This window comes from Giraffa tippelskirchi, chromosome 6 (assembly GCF_054371585.1).
Source record: "Giraffa tippelskirchi isolate mGirTip1 chromosome 6, T2T-mGirTip1v1.2.pri, whole genome shotgun sequence".
NCBI classification, from domain to species: Eukaryota; Metazoa; Chordata; class Mammalia; order Artiodactyla; family Giraffidae; genus Giraffa; species Giraffa tippelskirchi.
Window position 1 is genome coordinate 85,393,012 of NC_137280.1, and position 21,721 is coordinate 85,414,732.

At 48.1% G+C, this 21,721-nt stretch overlaps 2 protein-coding genes and 1 long non-coding RNA gene across 4 annotated transcripts in view; 1 reads left to right on the forward strand and 2 right to left on the reverse strand.

Annotated features, from left to right (window-relative positions):
• Positions 1-3,457: 3,457 nt before the first annotated feature.
• KLF2 (KLF transcription factor 2) lies at positions 3,458-5,843 on the reverse strand. The gene is made up of 3 exons (XM_081496642.1): positions 5,670-5,843; positions 4,660-5,485; positions 3,458-4,130 (listed from the first exon to the last, which is right to left on the reverse strand). The coding sequence occupies exons 1-3, from the start codon at positions 5,742-5,744 to the stop codon at positions 3,955-3,957; spliced, it is 1,077 nt and encodes a 358-aa protein (XP_081352768.1). The 5' UTR covers positions 5,745-5,843; the 3' UTR covers positions 3,458-3,954.
• Positions 5,844-6,121: 278 nt separating this feature from the next.
• LOC145508898 (uncharacterized) overlaps positions 6,122-21,721 on the forward strand; it is a 36,675-nt gene continuing 21,075 nt past the window's right edge. Inside the window, exons 1-4 of one of the 2 annotated variants that reach the window (XR_014055678.1) lie at positions 6,134-6,581; positions 7,065-7,098; positions 7,205-7,361; positions 14,239-16,873. This is a non-coding gene — a long non-coding RNA (uncharacterized LOC145508898). Of the gene's footprint in view, positions 6,582-7,064; positions 7,099-7,204; positions 7,362-14,238; positions 16,874-21,721 lie in introns of those variants that run through there. The other variant, XR_014055677.1, reaches the window with a different exon arrangement.
• LOC145508896 (ribosomal protein eL22-like) lies at positions 12,149-12,708 on the reverse strand. The gene is given in 2 exon segments (XM_081496643.1): positions 12,149-12,532; positions 12,574-12,708. Coding segments are annotated over 2 exon segments (393 nt in total). The 5' UTR covers positions 12,700-12,708; the 3' UTR covers positions 12,149-12,265.

Below are 21,721 nucleotides of genomic sequence, written 5' to 3' on the forward strand. Positions count from 1 at the left end.
ATCTATGCATCCTTCATATCTATCATCTATCCATCCATCCATCATATCTATCTATCCACCCATCATCTATCTATCCATCCATCTATTCATCTATCCATCTATCCCTTCATCATATCTACCCATCATCTATCTATCCATCCATCATATCATCTAACATCTATCCATCCATCCATTCATTCATCATATCTATCCATCATATCTATATATCCATCCATCTATCCAGTCATCTATCCATTCATTCACCCATCCATCCATCATATCTATCCATCCATCATCTATCCATCCATCTATTCAACCATTCATCCATCCATTCATTATATCTAGCCATCATCTATCTACCCATCCACCCATCATATCTATCTATCATCTATCTATCCATCCATACATTCATCCACATTCATCCAGCATATCTATCCATCATATCTATATATCCATCCATCCATCGAGTCATCTATCCATCCATCCATCCATCATATCTATCCATCTATCATCTATCTATTGATCTATCTATCATCTCTCCATCTGTCATATCCATCTATCTGTCTATCTGTCTCTATATCTATAGAGACACGAAGAGAAATGGTGGGGGGAGAAAGACTTGAAAGTCCCACACACTGACCTCATCCCCACCACCAAGAATGATCCAGCCCCAATGTTGATGGTGACGGGGTTGAGAAATGCTGAGCTTGTCACACACCTGCTCAGCATGAGTCCAGGCAGCTACCTCATGCTGGTGCCTCTGAGAGCCATTCATCACTGACCTGTTGCCTTGAAACTCTGTAGGGTGTGGCTGAGTCTGTGTGATAGCTCAGCTTTGCTGATGGTGTAGGGTGCTGAGTCAGGCATATACTGGGACTCACCTTCTCCTCTGAAGGCTCTCCCTGCCCCCATTTCACACCACATCATTCTGCAGGATGCCTGGGCCTCCCTGACATACAGGAAACTCCTGAGAGAAAAACAACTCCTATATCTTTCCCCCATCACTGGAGTCACTCTAGGGAGAGCATTTTGGGCAATACCCCAAACCCTCCAAAACCGTTATCTTTTTCAACCCTAGGGGGACAATCTGAAATATGGCCCAGCATGTATATACAGATGCCCAGAGCTTGTTTACATAAGCAACTCCTGGCCCATCTAAATGGAATATTGTGCAGCCATTTAAAATGATGATAAAACCATATCATGGAGGAAAATAGATGGAAAAATAGTTATAATCTTTCCTGGAAAAAAAACCAAAAGATACAGTGATAGTCACAGCCATGTGAAAATAACTCAACCACTGACCAGCAATCCCTTTCTCCAAAAAACCTTTGATGGGAACTGGATATAGAATGAAGGGCAAAAGTTTTTTTTTTTTTTTTCTGGTTTAATACTTTGTGTTTTCTCAAGTGGACACCAGGAAGGAAAAGTGTTCTGCGTCTTCTCACAGGGATGGAGACGGGGCCCAGCAGTGAAGTTTTATTCATACTTTTCTCTGGGTAGCATCATCTATCATGGAAGCTTACTCCCTGAGATGGAGCCCCCTCCTCGCTGATAAAAGTGACGAATGAGGATGATCATTTAGGAGCCTGAGCAAGCATTTCAATTGCGACACTAATGACACTGGGACCGAATGACTCTCTGTTGCTTTGTGTCTGCTACAAAGCTTCTGCAGCATCCCTGGCTCCCACCCACTCAATGCAAGCAGCATCCCCCAGTTGTGGCAACCCCAAATATCTCGAGACCGGGTTGCCACTGGCTGAGAACCACTCATCCGGAAGATGTTAGGCGTAAGTCAAGCTTTGGGTTTCAGAAAGGGGCAGAGAAAACAATAAGCGAGGGTTTCTGCATTAATCAGTGCGAGCTGGCTCTTTGCTGGCCCGTGTCTCTTGCCGAAAGGTACAGCTGTGTAGGAGCCTGACACTTTCTATTGTATCAGCCGGAGGTACTCAGGAAACAGAAACTTCAGCAGCATCAGTCCCTTCACAAGTAGCCTCTCATTGGAGCCCGAGGCCTCTGGGAGGTGTTTTCAAGGCAGCGAGAAAAATGGTTTTACCCCAAGTTCAAAAACTCAATGAGAAAGATCAGAGGACCCTACCAAAAATTACTTAAAATCTCTTTCAAGTCATTCTTCTACTCCTATTGCCTCTGAAACCAGCTCCGAGCAAAGAGGGGGTGTTCCCAGAGATGGAGGGGGCCAGTGCTCTGCTCAGGAATCGTTTCTTTGCAAAAGCTGCAGAGAGAGGATACAGAGGCTCACACACGCACACTCGCATGCCCTGCATCGCTAGCGGAAGTGGGTCCAGGCTATTGACTCAAGAAAGATGAATCAGATTGTCATCTTCCATTTCTGCTTTTTGTGGATTGCCAAACACTCTCAGCTGTTTCCAGGGCTGCTGGGGAGGCGGGGAAGGGGGGTGGTGGTAGGAAGGATGAAGAGAGGGAGGGAGGGAGGAAATCCCAGCCTCTGTCGCAACAGGGCAAGAGTGTTTTTAAAACAGGCACTGCTTACAAGCTATTTTCACTTTCTGCAAACAACTTGTGCAATTGTTAGTGGCCATAGTTACCCACCCAGAGCTCTGAGAAGGGGGAAGAGGAGGGGGAACCTGGCAGGGAGCAGTACCTCCTTGCCTGATCCGAGGCATCCAGGGTGCTATGTGGGGATCCTGTCTTGCTCACGAGGTAGACTTCTGGAGTGGATACCTCCAACCATCAAGGTTGGGGCTCTGATGTGACTCTGTCACACAAGGGCTGCAGGGGAGGGTCTTCTAACCCTCCAACACCAGCAGCAGGTGGCTTGCTACAGAAATCCCTCTAGTGGGATCTGGGGACCCTTGGGAGGCAGACAGACCAGGCTGACACCTTGACATCACTGTTCCATAGCCACCTCTCTGGGCCTCTTGTTTGCTCCTCTGGAAAAGAACACTCACCATTCATGACCCTCAAACATGGATTTCATTTTTTTCTCCCTAACAGGATGGGGAACTCATCTTAAAAAAAAAAAAAAAAAAATCTGCTAAAAGGCAAGACTAGTGAAAGGCAATGCAGGTCAGAAACTCAGCATTTTACCCCTTCCAAAAAAAAAGAAAAAAGTCTGTGCTTTACAAAAGTTTGGCTAAAACCTCAGAAGCTTCCAAAAAGAGGTAAGACTTTTTTCAGCCTAGAGAAGGCCACGTCAGTGGGACCAGCAAGCAGTTTCTCCAGCTCTAGGGAAAAGGAGGCAATTTATGGCTCAGGGAACAACCTTAAAATAACTCCCTCAGTCCTAAAATGCAGTGTTTAAATTTATAGAAAAACCCACAGGTTCCTGGCAGCTGGGGGCTGCAACTGGCAACCCCGGGAGCTAGCTGGAGCAGGACCCCCCTTACCCAGACTCTGCCAGGCTGCCCTCCACCTAAGCTGCCTGTCCCCACATCCCCTTACCCCACCCAAGTGTCCCAAGCCCCCAGTTATCCAAGCGGCTGGACCAGGGCTGTGATTTTTTTTTCAAACGATGCAAAACTTTTTTTTAATTAAAAAAACAGCAAAATCTTATAAAAATGAACCAGGTAATCAAAATGCCCACTTGTCTCCTTATTTACAGTAATACAATATGTCACAGTTTCTATGTACAATATTATAAAAAAGGTTGCACAGTACAAATTAAGGCGTTATTTTTCACAAGGCATCAAGCCTCGATCCTCTAGTGTAGACCCGGTGGGGCGGGGGGAAGACGACGCTTAATTATTGCACCATTTTGAAAACAAAACTCGTCAAGGAGGATCGTGGTCTTCTCCCACCGGGCCTTCAGTCTCTGCCGGGGGTCGGGCATCGTGGGTGGGGGGGCGCGGGGAGGGGCGCCCCCTCGGTGGCCACGCTATGCCCGGCCCCGGTCCTCTGGGCCCAATAAATACCAGTCACAGTTTGGAAGGGGGCCGTGCCCGGCGCGTGGGACCCGCCACGGCCGCGCGCGGGTTGGGGCGGGGGGCGTCCGGGCTACATGTGCCGCTTCATGTGCAGCGCCAGGTGGTCGGAGCGCGAGAAGGCGCGGTCACACAGGTGGCACTGGAAGGGCCGGTGGCCGGTGTGCTTGCGGTAGTGGCGCGTGAGCTCGTCGGACCGCGCGAACTTCCAGCCGCAGCCTTCCCAGTTGCAGTGGTAGGGCTTCTCGCCTGCAGGGAGAGGGCGAGAGCGGGTCTTCGTTTCCCTCCTGCCGGAGACTCCCGGTACTCACCCCGCTGCTTAGTGGCTACTCGGGTGCGCACATCCTACCCCTAAGCCGCTCTCTGAAGTGCTCCCCGCTACTTTTTGAACCTGTAGGCATCCTAGGCACATTATCCCCCACTCCCCGGTCTCGCGATCCTCACTCCCCGGGGGTCCGAGGCGCACCCTGTCCGCTCCTCAGGGTCTAGAGCCACGCCCCCAGGGGGCTCCTAAGCCTGCACTCTCTCCGCAACAGTCTGAGACACCGCGTCCCCGTAGGTTTCCTGAGTGCGCACCCCTGCCCAAAGTCCCGAGCCACGCTCCCAGGAGGCTCCTAGGGCCGCGCCCACGCCCCAGGTTCCCGAGCCACGTCCCCAGGGGGCTTTCTAAAACCTTGCCCCCTGCCCAACCCTTGGGCTGCGCCCTCTGGGGGTTCCTAAGCACGCCCTTCCTCTCGCGCGCCCTCGCAGCGCTCCCCAGCCCGTGCTCGCCGCCCACCTGTATGCGTGCGCAGGTGCGCCTTGAGGTGCGAGCTCTTGGTGTAGGTCTTGCCGCAGCCAGCGTAGCTGCAGGTGTGCGTGGCCGTGCGTTTCCGCGGCCAGGACCGGCGGCCGCGCTTGGGCTTGGCCTCCAGCAGCTCCAGCGGAGACGCAGGCGGCGTGAGGAGACCTCGGGCGGCGGATGGCGCCAAGCCCAGAGCCGCGGCGGCGGCGGCCGCGTCGTCAAAGAGACCGAAGGCGGCGGGCGCGGACGGCGCGTAATGCAGGCCGGGTCCGGGCGCGCCGAAGCCCGGGCCGCCGAAGGGAGGCGGGAAGGGGGCGCGCGGGCCGGGTGCAGGCAGGCGCGCGGGGCCATCGGGGCTGAGCGGTGGCGTGTCGGCCGGTGGCGGGGGGCGGCCCCCGGGGCCTCGCATGCACGCGGCGGCTGGGCCCGGGGCGCCCTCGCGCTTGAGGCCTCGTGGTCCGCGGGCCAGGCCGGGCGGGCAGCCGTAGCCGCCGCCGCCACCGTCCGCCTCGGGGGGCTCAGCCTTCACCAGGCGGCCCGGCGGCGCCAGCAGAAAGCGACCGTGCAGCGCGGGTCCCGGTGGCACGTCCAGTTCGGGCCGCAGCAGCTCCGACACCAAACCTCCCGCGGGGGCGCCATAGGGAGGCGGCGCGCCGGGGTCCGGGTAGTAGAACGCAGGCGGCGGGGGCGGCGGGGGCGCCGGGGGCTCCGGGGCGGACTCAGCTCCTAGGCCGTCCAGCCCCATGGACAGGATGAAGTCCAACACGCTGTTGAGGTCGTCGTCGGTGCCGCCTGCCTCGGGCTCGGTGCGCGGCCAGCGCTGCGGGTGACAGAGCGATAGGCGCGGGCGTGAGCGCGCGGTGGGGCGGGGATCACGGCTCGCTACCCGCCTTCCATTACCCTGAGCCCGCCGTGCCTGCCGCCTGCGTTTTCCTACCCCGCAGCCCACGTTCTGCTACCCTGAGCCAGCCGCCCCCGCCGCCCGCGGTCCCTGCCGCCCTCACCTCCTGCAGGCCGCGCTCCCGGCACGGGCTAGCGAAAGTGGAGAAGGACGGGAGGATGGGCTCGCTCAGCGCCATGGTTGGGACCCGGGGCTGATGCGGATTCGGGACACCGGTGAGCGGCTGCCCGAAGCCGGGCTGGTCGGGGCGCGGGCGGGCGGGGACGGCTCTGCGGGCCGCGGCCGGGCCCGCCCAAGCCTTATAGGCGCCGCGCGCGCGGGGGCCGGGCCAAGGCGGCGGCGGCGGAAACGCGTCCCGGATGGGGACGAGCTCCGGGCGCAGCCTAAATTTAGCCGCAGTATATAAGCCGGCGGGCGGCGGCGGCCGTGGCCACTGAGGCCGCCAGGGCCCTGCACGGCCGGCTCGGCCCCTAGAGCGCGCAGCCAGGCCGCGCCCCCCCGGGGCCCGCCCCCGCCCCCGCCCCCGCCCCCGCCCGTCTCCCAGGCGACGGCGTCAACACACGCTCCACAACAGCAGCGTGACGCTCAGGGATCCCCGCTGTCCCCCCGTGGGCTCCCGCCTGCGCGAGTACAAGGAGGACCCGGAGCGGGGGATGGCATCGGGGACCCGAGACTGTGAATGGACCGGGATCCCTGACGGATGGGGAGATGGGCCCCGCAGTCACAGAAGGGTCCCCAGAATCCTTGATGGATGGGGGTAGTGTGTCTGACGAGCTCAGGGTGGTGTTCCCTGGACTCCTGGTGGATGGAGAGACTCAGCGGCTCATTTCCTTGGGACCCACCAAGCCCTGATCCACTGTTAGGCCCACCACTCTGCTTGCATGACAACATCAAGAAGTGTTAAGTTTTTGAGATGCTCTGTCTCAGGGAAGCCCTTCAGGGAGGGGAAACTGAGATTCCGGACGTGCTGGGAGAGGCTTGAGGTCTGACAGGCTTGGTGCCTTTTCTGACTCATGTAAGTGAAGAGACTCAAGACAAGGAATCTGACAACACAGACCCAGAACCAGCGGGGCCAGTGGCTACAAGCCTCCCCTGGGAACATCTTAAACAGGGCCCCCTAGGTGCCCCACACCATGCTCAAGGACCTGCCAGTAGGGGACTGTCACTCCTGCTGTTACTGCCTGCTAGTTCTCTGTGGGCACTGGGAACACATTTGCCAACAGGCAGACTAATCCCTGCCCTCCAGGCTTTCACTGTAATGGGGGGTGGGGAGGAGATGTCACATGAACAACTATATGGGGGAAAGCAGGGGCCAGAGATAGGTAGTGAGTGCGTGTGAGAGGGGGAGAGAGAGAGAATGTGTGGAATTTTGAACCTCACCCAAGAGGAGATGTGTGAGTCAAGCTGTAGGGGAAAGGGGAGCCAAGTGGGCATCAGAGGGAGAGCATCTCATGGGGTAACCTGGAGCCGGTATACAGCCTTGGTCTCTTGATACCAGCACCACGTTCAGGCTTGGAGGTGTCCATAATCAGGTAGAGTCCCACAACCAGGTGGGGAGGGGTGCAGGCAGCTCCTGACCTGAAAACCTTCCCTGGGGTCAGGAGACTTTGTCACAGATAGCATCTGGACCCCCCAAAGCCCAGGGCCACTTCAGAGGGACCACCTTGCCATCACATAGACGCCAAGAGACCCCCTTTGGGGTCCACAGTCCTGGATCCTCCCAGCTGGAAGGAGCCTCAGGGATGGGCCATCTCATCGTGATTCATCAGATTGTGGATTAGGCAAACACTTGTTGGTAAGCCCTGTTTGCCAGCTGTGGGGGCACCCAGAGGTGCTTTCAGTCCCAGGCACAGTTGGTGACTTCAAGTTGAGCTCCCACATGCTTCTTGCCACTGTGATGGTGGAGAGTCAGTCTTAGCCACTGACCACTCCCTGTGTGACCTCGAACAAGTAGCTTTGCCTCTCTGAGCTTGCAGAATCTAATAATGCCTTACTCTCACAGGAATCTTTTGAGAGTCATGCAGATGCTTTTTCTTTGGTGGAAGTGTTGGTGAGACCCTGTGTGTTTACCTGAAGGGCCGATTGCTTTGCTCATTGACATTCTGTTCTCTGGGCCTCAGTTTCCCCAAATGTAATGAGGGGAAGTCGAAGGGAAGTGAATTTGTTTCCCAGGTTGTGCGATTCTCAGGCAATTGCAGACCTCTGCTCAAATGGCCCCTGGGTCGTCCTCCCCTTCAGAGAGGTCCTACAGCTCTCTCCAGCCCATCCCTGTTCCTACCCTACTCTTGTTTCCCTGCAGGTTCTGAAACATACCAAGCACATTACCTCCTCCTGCCCCCCAGGCTTTGGTACTTAGTGTGCCTTCCACCAAGGCTTCAGTCCTCTCACTTTCCACTTGTTGGACTCTGGCTCATCTCCCACCCCCTCCTCCCGTAACTAATGAACTTTATTTTTATAGAGGAGTGTCAGGTTTACAGAAAAAATGAGCAGAAAGTACAAAGAGTTCCCATATATCGTCCCAATACACAGTTTCCCCTGTTATTAACACCTTGCATTAGATACATTTGTTACATATTGATGCATCATTATTGAGCCAAGGTCAATACAGTATTATTAATTCCAGCCCACAGTTTACCTTAGGGTTCACTCTTTGTGTTGGACATTCTATGGATTGCAACAAATGCATAGTGACATATCTACTGTTATAGTATAATATAGAACAGTTTTACTGCCCTAAAAATCCCTCTCTCCCTCCCCTCTAAGTCCTGGGTTAAGTTCCATAGTTTTGCCTTTCTTGGAATGTCATACAGTTGGAATCACACTGTATGTATCTTTTTCACATTGGCTTCTTTCACTCAGCAGCATGCATTTAAGATTCTTCCATGTCTTTTGGTGGCTTGATAGCTCATTTCTTTATATCAAGGAATAATAGTCCATTGTAATAATGGACTCGAGTCCAATTATATCCATGGATACACCACAGTTTATCCATTCACAGTAAACAATCTACGGGAGACCCCAGTTCAATCCTTGGGTCAGGAAGATCCCCTGGAGGAGGGCATGGCAATCCACACCAATATTCTTGCCTAGAGAATCCCCATGCACAGAGGAGCCTGACGGGCTATAGACTACGGGGTCACAGAGAGTTGGACATGAGTGAACAACTTTCACATCCATTCACCTATTTTTTTTTGTAATGATGATAGTAGTAAATTATTTCTTAAATATTTATTTTTATGTATTTATTTGGCTGCACCAGGTCTTAGTTGCAACATGTGGGATCTTTAGTTGTGGCTTGCAAGATCTAGTTCCCTGATCAGGGATCAAACCCAGACCCCCTGCATTGGGAGTGTAGAGTCTTAGCCACTGGACCACCAGGGAAGTCCGTCTATTCACCTTTTGAAGGACATCTTGGTTGCTTCCAGTTTGGGGAAATATAGTTTCAATTGAATAGGCACTGATTATGGCTGCTGTAAAGTTTCATGTGCAGGTTTTGCCTGGATAAGTTTTCAGATTAATTGGATAAATATCTAGGAACACAATTGTTGGATTGTAAGATAAGACTATATTTAGCTTGGTGTAAGAGACCACCAAATCGCCTTCCAAAGTAGCTGTACTATTTGCATTTCCATCAGCAAGGAATGAATGAGAATTTTGGTTGCTCCACATTCTTGTCAGCATTTTGTTGTTATGTCGCTCAATCGTGTCCGACTCTTTGCATGGACTGTAGCACACCAGGCTTCCCTGTTCTTCACTATCTCCCAGAGTTTGCTCAAACTCATGTCCATTGAGTCAGTGATGCCATCCAGCCGTCTCGTCCTCTGTCATCCCCTTCTCCTCCTACCTTCATTCTTTCTCAGCATCAGGGTCTTTTCCAATGAGTTGGCTCTTCACATCAGGTGGCCAAAGTATTGGAGCTTCAGCTTCAGCATCAGTCCTTTCAATGAATCAAGGTTGATTTCCTTTAGGATTGACTGATTTGATCTCCTTGCTGTCAAGGGGCTCTCAAGAGTCTTCTCCAGCACCATAGTTCAAAAGCATCAGTTCTTCTGTGCTCAGCCTTTCTATTGTCCAGGACACATCCATACATGACTACTGGAAAAACCATAGCTTTGACTGTATGGACTTTTGCAGGCAAATTAATGTCTCTGCCTTTTAATATGCTGTCTAGATTTGTCATAGCTTTTCTTCCTAGACAAGGAGTAAATATCTTTTAATTTCATGGCTTCAGTCACCATCTGAAGTGACTTTGAAGCCCAGGAAAATAAAGTCTGTCACCATTTCCATTGTTTTCCCATCTATTTTCCATGAAGTGATGGGAATGGAAGCCATGATCTTCGGTTTTTGAATGTTTCATTTTTGAATGCCAGCTTTTTCCCTCTCCTCTTTCACCTTCATCAAAGAGGCTCTTTAATTCCTCTTCGCTTTCTACCATTAGGGTGGTGTCATCTGCATATATGAGGTTATTGATATTTCTCCTGGCAATATTGATTCCAGCTTGTGCTTCATCCAGCCCAGCATTTCACGTGAGGTACTCTGCATATGGGAAACAGTGGAAACAGTGGCAGACTTTATTTTGGGGGGCTCCAAAATCACTGCAGATGGTAACTGCAGCCATGAAATTAAAAGACACTTACTCCTTGGAAGGAAAGTTATGAAAAACCTAGACAGCATATTAAAAAGCAGAGACATTACTTTGCCATCAAAGGTCCGTCTAGTCAAAGCTATGGTTTTTCCAGTGGTCATGTATGGATGTGAGAGTTGGACTATAAAGAAAGCTGAGCGCCGAAGAATTGATGCTTTTGAACAGTGGTGTTGGAGAAGACTCTTGAGAGTCCCTTGGACTGCAAGGAGATCCAACCAGTCCACCCTAAAGGAGATCAGTCCTGGGTATTCATTGGAAGGACTGATGTTGAAGCTGAAACTCCAATACTTTGGCCACCTGATGCGAAGAACTGACTCATTTGAAAAGACCTTGATGCTGGGGAAGACGGAAGGCGGGAGGAGAAGGGGATGACAGAGGATGAGATGGTTGGATGGCATTACCAATTCAAGGGACACGAGTTTGAGTAAACTCCGGGAGTTGGACAGGGAGGCCTGGTGTGCTGCAGTCTTGGGGTCGCAAAGAGTCAGACACGACTGAGCAACTGAACTGAACTGAACTTTGCATATTGGTTAAATAAGCAGGGTGACAACATATAGCCTTGACGTAATCCTTTCCCAATTTAGAATTCGTCTGTTGTTCCATACCTGGTTCTAACTGTTGCTTCTTGGCCTGCATACAGATTTCTCAGGAGGCAGGTCAGGTGGTCTGGTATTCCCATCTCTTTCAGAGTTTTCTACAGTTTGTTATGATCCACACAGTCAAAGGCTTTAGTGTAGTCAATGAAGCAGAAGTAGATGTTGTTTTGGAATTCGCTTGCTTTTTCTATGATCCAACAGAAGTTGGCAATTTGGTTCCCCCGCATTTTCTAAAATCCAGCTTGAATATCTGGAAGTTCTTGATTCATGTACTGTTGAAACCTAGCTTGGAGGATTTTGAGCATGACCTTGCTAGCATGTGAAATGAGTGTAATTGTGTGGTAGTCTGAACATTCTTTGGCATTGCCCTTCTTTGGGATTGAAGTGAAAACTGACCTTTTCCAGTCCTGTGGCCACTGCTGAGTTTTCCAAATTTGCTGGCATATTGAGTACAGCACTTTCACAGCAGCATCTTTTAGGATTTGAAATAGCTCAACTGGAATTCCTTTACCTCCACTACCTTTGTTCGTAGTGATGCTGCCTAAGGCCCTCTTGACTTCACATTCCAGGATGTCTGGCTCTAGATGAGTGATCACACCATCGTGGTTATCTGGGTCATTAAGATCTTTTGTGTATAGTTCTTCTGAATTTTCTTGCCACCTTTTCTTAATATCTTCTGCTTCTCTTAGGTCCATACTGTTTCTGTCCTTTATTGTGCCCGTCTTTGTGTGAAATATTCCCTTGGTATCTCTAAATCTCTAATATCGTCAGCATTTACTGGTGTCAATTTTTTATATTTCAGCCATTTTAATAGGTGTTTGGTGGTACCTTGTTTTTTTTTTTCAAATCTAAATATTTTATTATACAGTTACACCCAAAATTATGTTTTTGCTATATACTTTTACCAGGGGATACGGGGGAGAAGGATACATTGGGAGATTGACACTGGCATATACACACTACTATACATAAAACAGATGAGAGTAGGAAATGGCAACCCACTCCAGTATTCTTGCCTGGAGAATCCCATGGACAGAGGAGACTGGTGGGCTACAGTCCATGGGTTTGCAAAGTTAGACAAAACTGAAGCAACTTAGCATACATAAAACATATAAGTAGAAAACTGCTGTATAGCACAGGGAACTCTACTCAATACTCTGTAATGGTCTATATGACAAAAGAATGAGTGGATATATGTATAACTCATTCACTTTACTATATACCTGAAGCTAACACAACATTATAAATCAACTACACTCCAATAAAAATATAAAAAAGTATTAAAGGAAAGCCAGCACCATATAAACAGCATACGCTTAAATAAAAGATGAATGTTTAACATACAGAGCCATGTTTTTTATTCACTGATAAGCTACAGGTCCATTTCAAGATGTTTCTTTCTTTTGTATGCTTAATTTGTTTTATTAGCAAGCAAAGCCCTATAAAGGATGGCATCATCTATTCCTTAGACTCGGATTCATCTTCATCTTGACTAATCTGGAAATAACGAAGCTCATAAGTCTCCTTGTCAGATGCAACCACACGAAGCCAATCACAGTGATTGTTCTTTTTAAGGCATTTCTTGGTAAGGTACTTCAAATACCTTTTAGAGAACTGTTTCTCAGAAACGACTATGATTTTATTCTTGAAGCGTTCAATGTGAACGACATTCCCAAGATTTCCAGTTTTTCCATTCACTTTAACCTTCTCCTGCAGAAACTGTTCCTATTTTAAAACAGAAAAAATGCCACACTAGGGAAGAAAACCTACTATTCACTAGGAAAGGTACCAAAATTTCCAGAATCAAAAATTCCATCTTCTACTGGATGAGTAAGATCCAAATTAAACTTCCAGGTTGACTTCTTAGGCTTCTTGTCTTTCTTCGGCGCCATCTTGAAGGCTCGCCGCATGATGAGAAAAGGTATCTTGTTGTTTTAGTTTTCAATCCCTTGATGACATCTGATGTGGAGCACCTTTCCATGTGCTTATTTGCCATCTGTATGTCTTCTTTGGCCCAGTTTTTAACTGTTTTTTTAATTTTCTGATTGGACTTTAAGAACTCTTTGTGTATTTTGAATATTAGCCCTTTCCAGGTAGGTGTTTTGTGAAGATTTTCTCCCAGTCTGTGGCTTGTCTTTTGATTCTCTTGACAGTGCATTTTGTAGAACAGAAGTTTTTCATTTTAATGAAGCCTAGCTTATCAGTTTTCCATATCACAAATTGTGCTTTTGGTCTTGTCTCTGAAAAGTCAGTGCCAAACCCAAGGTCATCTTGATTTTTCCTTATGTTATCATCTAGAAGATTTACACTTTTGCATTTTATGTTGAAGTGAATGATCCATTTTGAGTTAACTTTGTTGTTGTTGCTTGGCTGATTGTTTTGTTTTGTTTTGCATGTTTTGCATGTGGTTCCAGCATCCTTTGTTGAAAAGGCTGTCCTCAGCTCATCTGACTGTGTGTTTCAGTGTAAATGTGAGCTTTCCTGGCTCCCTGACCCCACAGATACTAACCCATCCCCAGGCCATATAGTGCCTTTCTCCACCCCGTATATTTTTGTTGTACAGCACTTTTCACCATTGATCATTATTTTAATCCACCCATTTGCTTTTTTTTTGTCTCTCCCACAAATAGTGGATGACTCACAGGGAAGATGGGAGCCAGGTCTATATTGGATCCATTGTGTGTGTTCTTCAAGCCCAGCTCAGCACACAGTGGGTGCTCAATAAATGTTCACCAGAGGGATGAGCAAGCAAATGATTGGCTACATCTCTTGCAGCCATAGGAACTTCTGTGGGTAGTTCTCTACTCCTGCAGGATTGTCTATACTCTCTCCCCTTCACCCAGCCTCCTGTGCACCTTCCTTGTCACCATGGGTGATAATAAGTTAAATATATCCCCAAAAGTTATGTCCAAGTCCTCACTCCTGGTTCCTGTGAATGTGACTTTAATTGGAAAGAGGATCTCTGCAGATATAATTAGGGGTCTCGAAATGAGACCATCCTGGGTGAGGATGGGTCCTAAATCCAATGATAAGTGTCCTTATAAGAGAAAGGACATGCAGACACACACACAGAGAAGGCTATATGAAGGTGGAGACAGAGACTGGAGATTCGTAGCTATAAGCCAAGAGGAACTGAAGATTGCCAGGGGTCACCAGAGGTCAGGGGGGAGGCCTGAGACAGATATTTTCCTCAGAGCCATCTGAAGGAACCAACCCTATCGACAGCTTCATTTTGGAATTCTGGCCCGCAGGACTAAAGAGAGGCTACATTTCTGTTCTCTTAAGCCACCCAGTTTGTGTCATTGTGTTGTGGCAGCCCCAGGAAGCTCAGACATCATGGTAACCAGCTGTTCTGCCTTCCTAGTTTCCTCTTCAGAAAGGGAGCCCCTCAGAGTCAGGGGCCTCCCTTGATTCATCTCTGTGTCCCTCAGGCCCAGCTGTGGACCTGGTGTGGAAGCAACACGACGTGAGGATCCTGGCCACCCACCGAGGACCTCCCGGGACAGCGTGAGACACTTCAGCAGAGCATCCAGGGAAGGGAACCCACACAGCGTTCCACCAGCGGGTGGAAGGAACGTGAGCTTTAGTTACCACTCTCGTTGTGTTACCTTGGGCGCATCATGTAACCTCTCTAAGCCCCAGTTTCATGGTGAGATAGGAGTACTTACTGCCTGATTATGGGCATGGATGAGTGAGCCAGATAGGAGATCCTGGACAGAGGGAGAGACTTGGCACCGAGGAGTCCGGGGTATGGCCCCTCTCTGGCTGTGGGTCTGTCTCCCTGCTATCCAGGCTGTGCCCCATCCTGTGTGGGGATGTGTGTTTGTGATGTCTCAGATGATGATACTTTTGGAAAACGAGCTCTGGACTTGAAGTCAGGCTCCAAGTTCACCTCTTACAAGTGGGGTGACTTACTCCTTTTTAAAAAAATTTTATTTATTTATTTATTTTTGGCTGTGCTGGGTCTGTGTTGGCTGTACGTGAGCTTTCTCTACTTGTGGCAAGCAGGGGCTACTTTCTCGTTGTGGTACACAGACTTCTCTCATTGCCAGGCATGGGCTCTAGGCCATGTGGGCCTCAGTCATCACGGCTCGTGGGCTCTGGAGCACATGGGCTCAGAACTTATGGTGCATGGGCTTAGTCAGGGGATCTTCCCAGCCAGGGGTTGAACTGGTGTCTCTTGCATCACCTGCATTGGCAGGCAGGTTCTTTACTACTAGTACCATCTGGGAATCTTCCTGGAGCATGGATCAACCCCTTGTCTCCTGCACTGGCAGCGGATTCTTAACCACTGGACCACCAGGGAAGAAGTCTTGGGGTGTTCTGGCAAAGCTTCCGAGCAGCCTGTCCCATTGCTAAGTAGGGGAGAATAAGGCATGTGTCCAAGGATTACACGGTCAGTAATCAAACTGCTGATGCTGAAGTGCACAGTGGCTGCTAAGTAAATAAGTATTCTTCTGCCTGCCATGGGTAAGTTCCTAAAGGCTAGGGACTGGCCCTGTCAGCCTCACCAGCCCTTTCTTGCAGTCAGCAACTCTATGTCTCTTGATAGTGATGTGCTTGTTCTCATCTCTTGCCCCAGTCCTCCCACCCTCTCCTAGCAGCCCCACATGAATAGTCTAAGCCAAGGGGGCATATCATTTCTCTCAAACCCATCAATAATGTTTGGAGCGCTGTGGTTGCACGGATTCTGAGATTATATCCAGGTTCAGTGCTGGAAAAGAGTGCCGTGATTGATTAGTGATGTCAGTCCATGATTGATTGGTGATGTCACCAGTGAAGCCTTGTAGGAGTAGTAGGCATGCCAGGCTCCTCTACCCATGAAATTCTCCAGGCAGGAATACTGGAGTGGGTTGCCACTCCCGTCTTCAGGGGAGTAGGCATGCAGCTTCACGTTTACCATCTCTTGCCAGGCTGTCTTTAAGAACTCAGAAAACTTGCAAATCAGAAATTTTGAGTCTGAGCAACAAATAAATGTTGAGCTTCCTCTTCACATTCTACTGGTCATGGAGAGGAAAATAAAAATGTACACAGCTCCGTTTCTGCCCACAGAGAGCTTACAGTCTCCTTTAACTGGGTCCTGGCCATTTCTAGTATCCTGTACTTCTTTCCCCTTTTCTTCTCAAGTCTGGATCGCCTCTCCCTTTAACAGCTGTTCTGTCCCAAATAGCTATTGTGTGCACTTGGCTCAACTCCCAAGAGCAAACACTCAGGAATTCTACAGAAAACACGTCACTTAAAATACAGCTGAGCTTCCAAGACAAATTGTGAACGCTCTAGAGGAATTACAGTCGCATGACAGCAGCAACTGGACGATGACTCCCAGCTGGGGCGGTCAGGGTATTTCTGCTTGAGTTTGCACAAGTTTTTGCAGCACATTGCCAAACTCGGCTTCCAGACGTTCCGAGGCCCAATGTTTCTCGAGGATGAGAAATGATGCAGGCAGAGATGACCCTGTAAGTGGGCTTTCCTGCAGGTCACCACCTTGCTACTGCCATGCTTGTGGCAGAGACCCACTGAGAAAGGGCACTTGCCAATTTGCCTTCCAGTCTCTGGGGTTTTCTTATCGCTTATGAACAATTAAGTAGTGAGCATGTAGGGAGGGTGCAGAATGTGTTTGGTTGATGACTGATGGATTTCTATGAGGACCCTTCATCATCTCCTCACCATTCAGGCTGTGACTATCTCAGTCTCATCGATGCAGGGACAGGAGAGAGGAACAGTTATTAAGCACCTACTGTATGCCAGGTCCTACACTAAAGAGCTGCATGTATTTTCTCATGTTTAATCGTCATAGCAGATCTGTTCAGCATGGTGAGCAATGAACAGAATGAGGGTGCTTAGCCAGAACCCCAGGTCAGATCCTAGCCCTGGCACTCATAAATCAGTAACTTTGAGTGAATGGCCTTCTCTTTTTTGAACCTTTGTCCCTCTTCCATCACAGGAGCATGAGAATACCTTGTCACATGTTAATGAAGATAAGAGACACCCCATGTAAAAAAACTTTTCCTAGAAGAGGCCCTCTGTTCCTGGAAGCTATTTTCATTTGACTAAAGCAAGGGCTGGTACATCCTCGCTTGTAGTTTTTTACAAATATGTGTGTGTGTGTGTGTGTGTGTGTGTGAAGATGTCATGAATATTGTTCTTTTTTCAAAAAAATTATTTTGTTGAAGTATAGTTGATTAACAATGCTGTGTTAATTTCTGGTGTACAACAAAGTGTTCTTCATATCTCCCATATATTTCAGTTTTAATTATAGATGCGTACACATGTGTGTATGATTTTTATGGAGGTGAGATTCACATAATATAAAATTAACCATTTTAAAGTGAAAAATTCAGAGGCATTGAGGACATTCACAGTATTGTGCAACTATCCCCTCTCTATAGTTCCAGAATATTTCCGTCCCCTCAAAAGGAAACCCCATTCCCATCAGCCAGCACTCCATATCCCCTTCTCCCCCAGCCCCTGGTAACCGCAAATCTGCTCTTAGTCTCTACGGATTTGCCTGTTCTGGACATTTCAACTAAAGGCAATTACACATTATGTGACCAGAGCAGCTTTTGTTTGCCCAATAGTTGCGTGTGTTATTTCCCCCTTTATGAATGATTAGATAGATTGTGAAAGTCACTCAGTCATGTCTGACTCTTGTGACCTCATGCACTGTAGCCCACCAGGCTCCTCTGTCCATGGAATTCTCCAGGCCAGAATACTCGAGTGGGTTGCTATTTCCTTCTCCAGTGGATCTTCCTGACCCGGGGATCAAATCTGCGTCTCCTGCATTGCAAGCGGCTTCTTTACCATCTGAGCTGCAAGGGAAGCCCTTTATGAATAATTGGAGAAAACCAAAAGAATACTGTGAATATTCTATGAAAATCAGATCTCAATGTCCACAAATATATTTTTTATTTATTTTTAAGTAATTTTCTTTATCTATTTTGGCTGTGCTGGGTCTTTGTTGCCGTGGGAGCTTTTCTCTAGTTGCAGGGAGCGACGGCTACTCCCTAGCTGTGGAGCAAGGGTTCTAGGGCGCACGAGCTTCAGTAGTTGCAGCTCCCCAGCTCTGGAGCACAGGCTCAATAGTCGTAGCGCGTGGCTTAGTTGCTCCATACCATGCGGGATCCTCCCAGACCAGGGGTCAAATCTGTGTCTCTTGCCATTGGCAGGTGGACTCTTTACCGCTGAGCCACCAGGGAAGCCTTCCTAAATATGTTTTATTGGCACACAGACACACCCATTCATGGATGTATTGAGACTATGCACAGAAAGAGACTGGATAAACTCAAGCAGAAAACACTGAATCTCTGGACCAAAGCTTAGAGAAGTTGAATCCCTTCTGGACTCCAGAGACTGAGCTGGGTCCCCAAACCATAACTGCCTCTGAGTGTGTATTTAATAGACATTTCTGGAATTCTTCTTACTGAGCAGGTCCTGAAGAGTGAGTTGTCATCAAGAATGAGTGAGTGGGTCTCTGCCCTTACTTAGCTCCCAAGTGTTAAATCAATAACTAGCCAAATAGATACGGAGATGAATCTGAAGACATCCTTCAGATCAGGGATGTAGGGACATTCCGCATCAGGGATATTGCAACAGCTGGTTGTAGAGGTACATTTCTTTAGTGATGACTGACTTCATAGGTTTTTTGCTTTTGCTTTTTTTGCTTAGATTTTTTGTTACCTTTTGGCCATAGCATCTGGGCTAGGGGCTGCCTTTTTGTTTTATTTTTACTTCATTTTTATTTTTAAAAATGTTTTATTTAGATTAAAATTTTTTATTTTATTAAAATTTTGTTTTATTTAGATTTAAAATGTCTAAATTTTAATTTTTTATTTAAAAAATTTTAGTTTTATTTAGATTTAAAAATTTTTCGAGTTTGAGAGTTTTCCTTGGTGGCCTAGTGGTTAGGCTTCTGGGCTTTCACTGCTATGGCCTAGGCTCAATACCTAGTTGGGAACTGAGATCCTGCAAGCCACACAACCCAGTCAAAAAAATTTTTAAGTTTTGTTTAAGTTTAATTCTTTTCATTTAAAAATTTGAATTTTATTCAGATTTTCTAAAATTTTAATTTTATTTAGATTTATTGTGGGATCTTTTGCATACTCTGAAATTTCCAAGTGGTGCAACCATCACCACAGTCCAGCTTTAGAACTTTTCCCATCATTCCAAGGAAATCTCTCTTGGCCCTTTTCAGTCCATCGCCACTTCTACCCCCAGCCCCAGGCACCCACTGATGTGCTAAGTCTATAGATTTGCCTTTCCTAGATATTTCATGTAAATGCAATCATATAGTGTAGTCCTTTTCATCTGGTTACTTTCACTATACATAATTCGAGGCAGAGTGTATCAGTCACTGGTTCCTTTTCATTCCTTTCCTTTTTCATAGTATCCCATCTTACGTATGAGCCACAACTTCGTCACCCCTTCACCTATTGATGGACACAGTAATACTGTGTTGTCCTTGTGATTTCTTGGAGCCCAGGAACAATCCCACACGCATAGCTTAGAAAAGGTAGTAGGGCTTCCCTGATGGCTCAGTGGTCAAGAATCCACCTCCCAGTGCTGGAGACACAGGTTTAATCCCTGATCCAGGAAGATCCCACACGCCGCAGAGTAACTAAGCCCGTGAGCCACAACTATTGAGCCTGTGCTCTAGAGCCCAGGAGCTGCAGCTACTGAAGGCCATGTGCCCTAGAGCCTGTGCTCTGCAACAAGAGAGGCCACTGCAATGAGAAGCCTGTGCTCCACCACTAGAGAGTGGAAGCCCACCCAGCAATGAAGACCCAGCAGAGTGACAAATATATAAAATTTAAAAAATTTTTAAAAAGAAAATGCAGTCATGTTCTTTCCTACCTTGAGTGCCCTGGCCTCCCCTTCCCTCATTGACTGGGGACTCTAGCACTGTTGTCTGCAAAGTCACCCCTTTGGGCGGCTGGTTAGACCTGTGTGTTTCCCTGCCACACCTAGCCAGGAGGAGGAGGATAGAGTCCTGCCCTCTGAGACACCCATGGGTTCTGCACTCACGTGCCCAGCATAATCAAACAGATTGACCTAACAAGAGGAACAGGAAGGGCCTGGGGGCTGGGGCAACAACAACCAGTTTTGAGCTCTGCATGTTTGGCGCCTGGGAGACCCTTTTCCTCGCACAGTCCCCTGACTTGCCTTCTGACTTCAAGAAAGGTTTGATCCTCGCTCATGTGGATAACAAGCCTGCTCAGAGCCTCCTGTCCTTAGGGATCATGGCCTGTTGTCACACAACTTGCTCTGGTTTCCTGTCATCAGCTGGAGGAGCTGGTTTTGGCATTGACCTCATTTGAATCTACCTCTGCTCCTTCCTTGGTAGATGGCCTCAAGCACATGGCTTCACCCTGCTGACCTGCAATGCTGTAATCATTGCAGGTGGAAAATAATAATGACATGATTAAGTTATTATATGTTATTATATCATTATTATATAATTGTTAATAATGATAGGCACTAGACAGGTTGGCCAGTGCTCTTCAAGGAATACAGAGTTTAAGGACCCCATTTAACATTGTTAAAGTTTATTTATGAATCTCCACATCTTTTATTTGGGCAAGGGGATAAGGAATTTCTGGATTCCTGGAACAGCTTCTCTGGAAAATAAAGAACCATAAATATTTTTCAGATCTGCTTTTTTTTTTTGCTTTCATTTTTTTAAATTGAGGTGAAATTCACAAAAGAAAAAATTAACCACTTAAAGTGTACAGCTCAGTGGCATTAAGTGCATTCAAAATGTACAAACATCCCCTCTAGCTAGTTCCAGAACACTTTCATCACCCCAAAAGGAGACCCTGTACCCATTAATGGGTACACTCACTCCCCATTACTCCCTCCCCCTCTCAGTCCCTGGCAACTATTAACCTGCTTTCTGTCTCTATGAATTTGCCTGTTCTGGATGTTTCATAAATGGAATCATTCAGTAAGTGGCCTTTTGTGTCTAGCTTCTTATACTCAGTATAATGTTTTCAAAGTTCATCCATGTTTTAACATGTGTCACTATTAGTTGCTCAGTCATGTCCAATTCTTTGTGACCCCATGGACTGTATCCCACCAGGCTCCTCAGTCTCTGGAACTCTCCAGGCAAGAATACTGGAGTGGGTAGCCATTGCCTTCTCCAGGGTATCTTCCCCACCCAGGGATCAAACCCAGGTCTCCCACATTGTAGGCACATTCATGTCTCAGTGCTTCTTCCCTTTTTATGGCTGAATAATATTCCAAGATCTAGAGGACCACATTTTATTTATCTGTTGATGGACATTTGGGCTGTTTCGACCTTTTGGTGATTGTGACCAGCACTGCTGTGAATATTTGTGTACCGGTATTTGTTTGAGACCCTGTTTTCAGCTCTCTGGGGTCTACACCTAGGAATGGAATGGCTGGATCTTATAATAACTTTATGTTTAACTTTTGGGGGAGCTGCCTGATCAAATCCATTTTGAAAAGGCTCACCTGGGATGGAGACAGTACTGGGTCTTCTAGCCTTGACCGCACCCCCCACCACTGCCCCAGGATATTTCTTCTTCTGATGACATTTATTTGAGCCTATACAAGCACAATCTCATGTCTTCCCTCCAGACACCCCATGATGGCTCTCTATACCAAACGCTTTCTCCCCCTGTTCCAGGAACACTGGGCTTTTCCCACTTCCCACTGGGAGCCAAGCCATGGGATGGATGAGTGACATTGCAGCTTTGACAGGGTGGAACACACCTGGCTGGTGATCAGCCCCCTTTACAGATGAGGAATCCGAGGCTCACTGCCATCACACCAGCCCCCTCTCACCCCCTGTTCTTCAACATCTATGCTCATCAACCCTGGGCAAATGCTGGCATGTGGTCCCTGAACTACAAATGCTTTTCTGATCGAATCTGGGGGAAGGAGGTTAAACAAAAA

Excerpts from the sequence above, each read along its gene's own strand:
- KLF2 (XM_081496642.1), bottom strand. The coding sequence starts at position 5,744 with ATGGCGCTGAGCGAGCCCATCCTCCCGTCCTTCTCCACTTTCGCTAGC. Across the intron at positions 5,486-5,669 it reads GGGAGCGCGGCCTGCAGGAG|CGCTGGCCGCGCACCGAGCC; the intron begins GTGAGGGCGGCA and ends TGTCACCCGCAG. Across the intron at positions 4,131-4,659 it reads GCACCTGCGCACGCATACAG|GCGAGAAGCCCTACCACTGC; the intron begins GTGGGCGGCGAG and ends CTCTCCCTGCAG.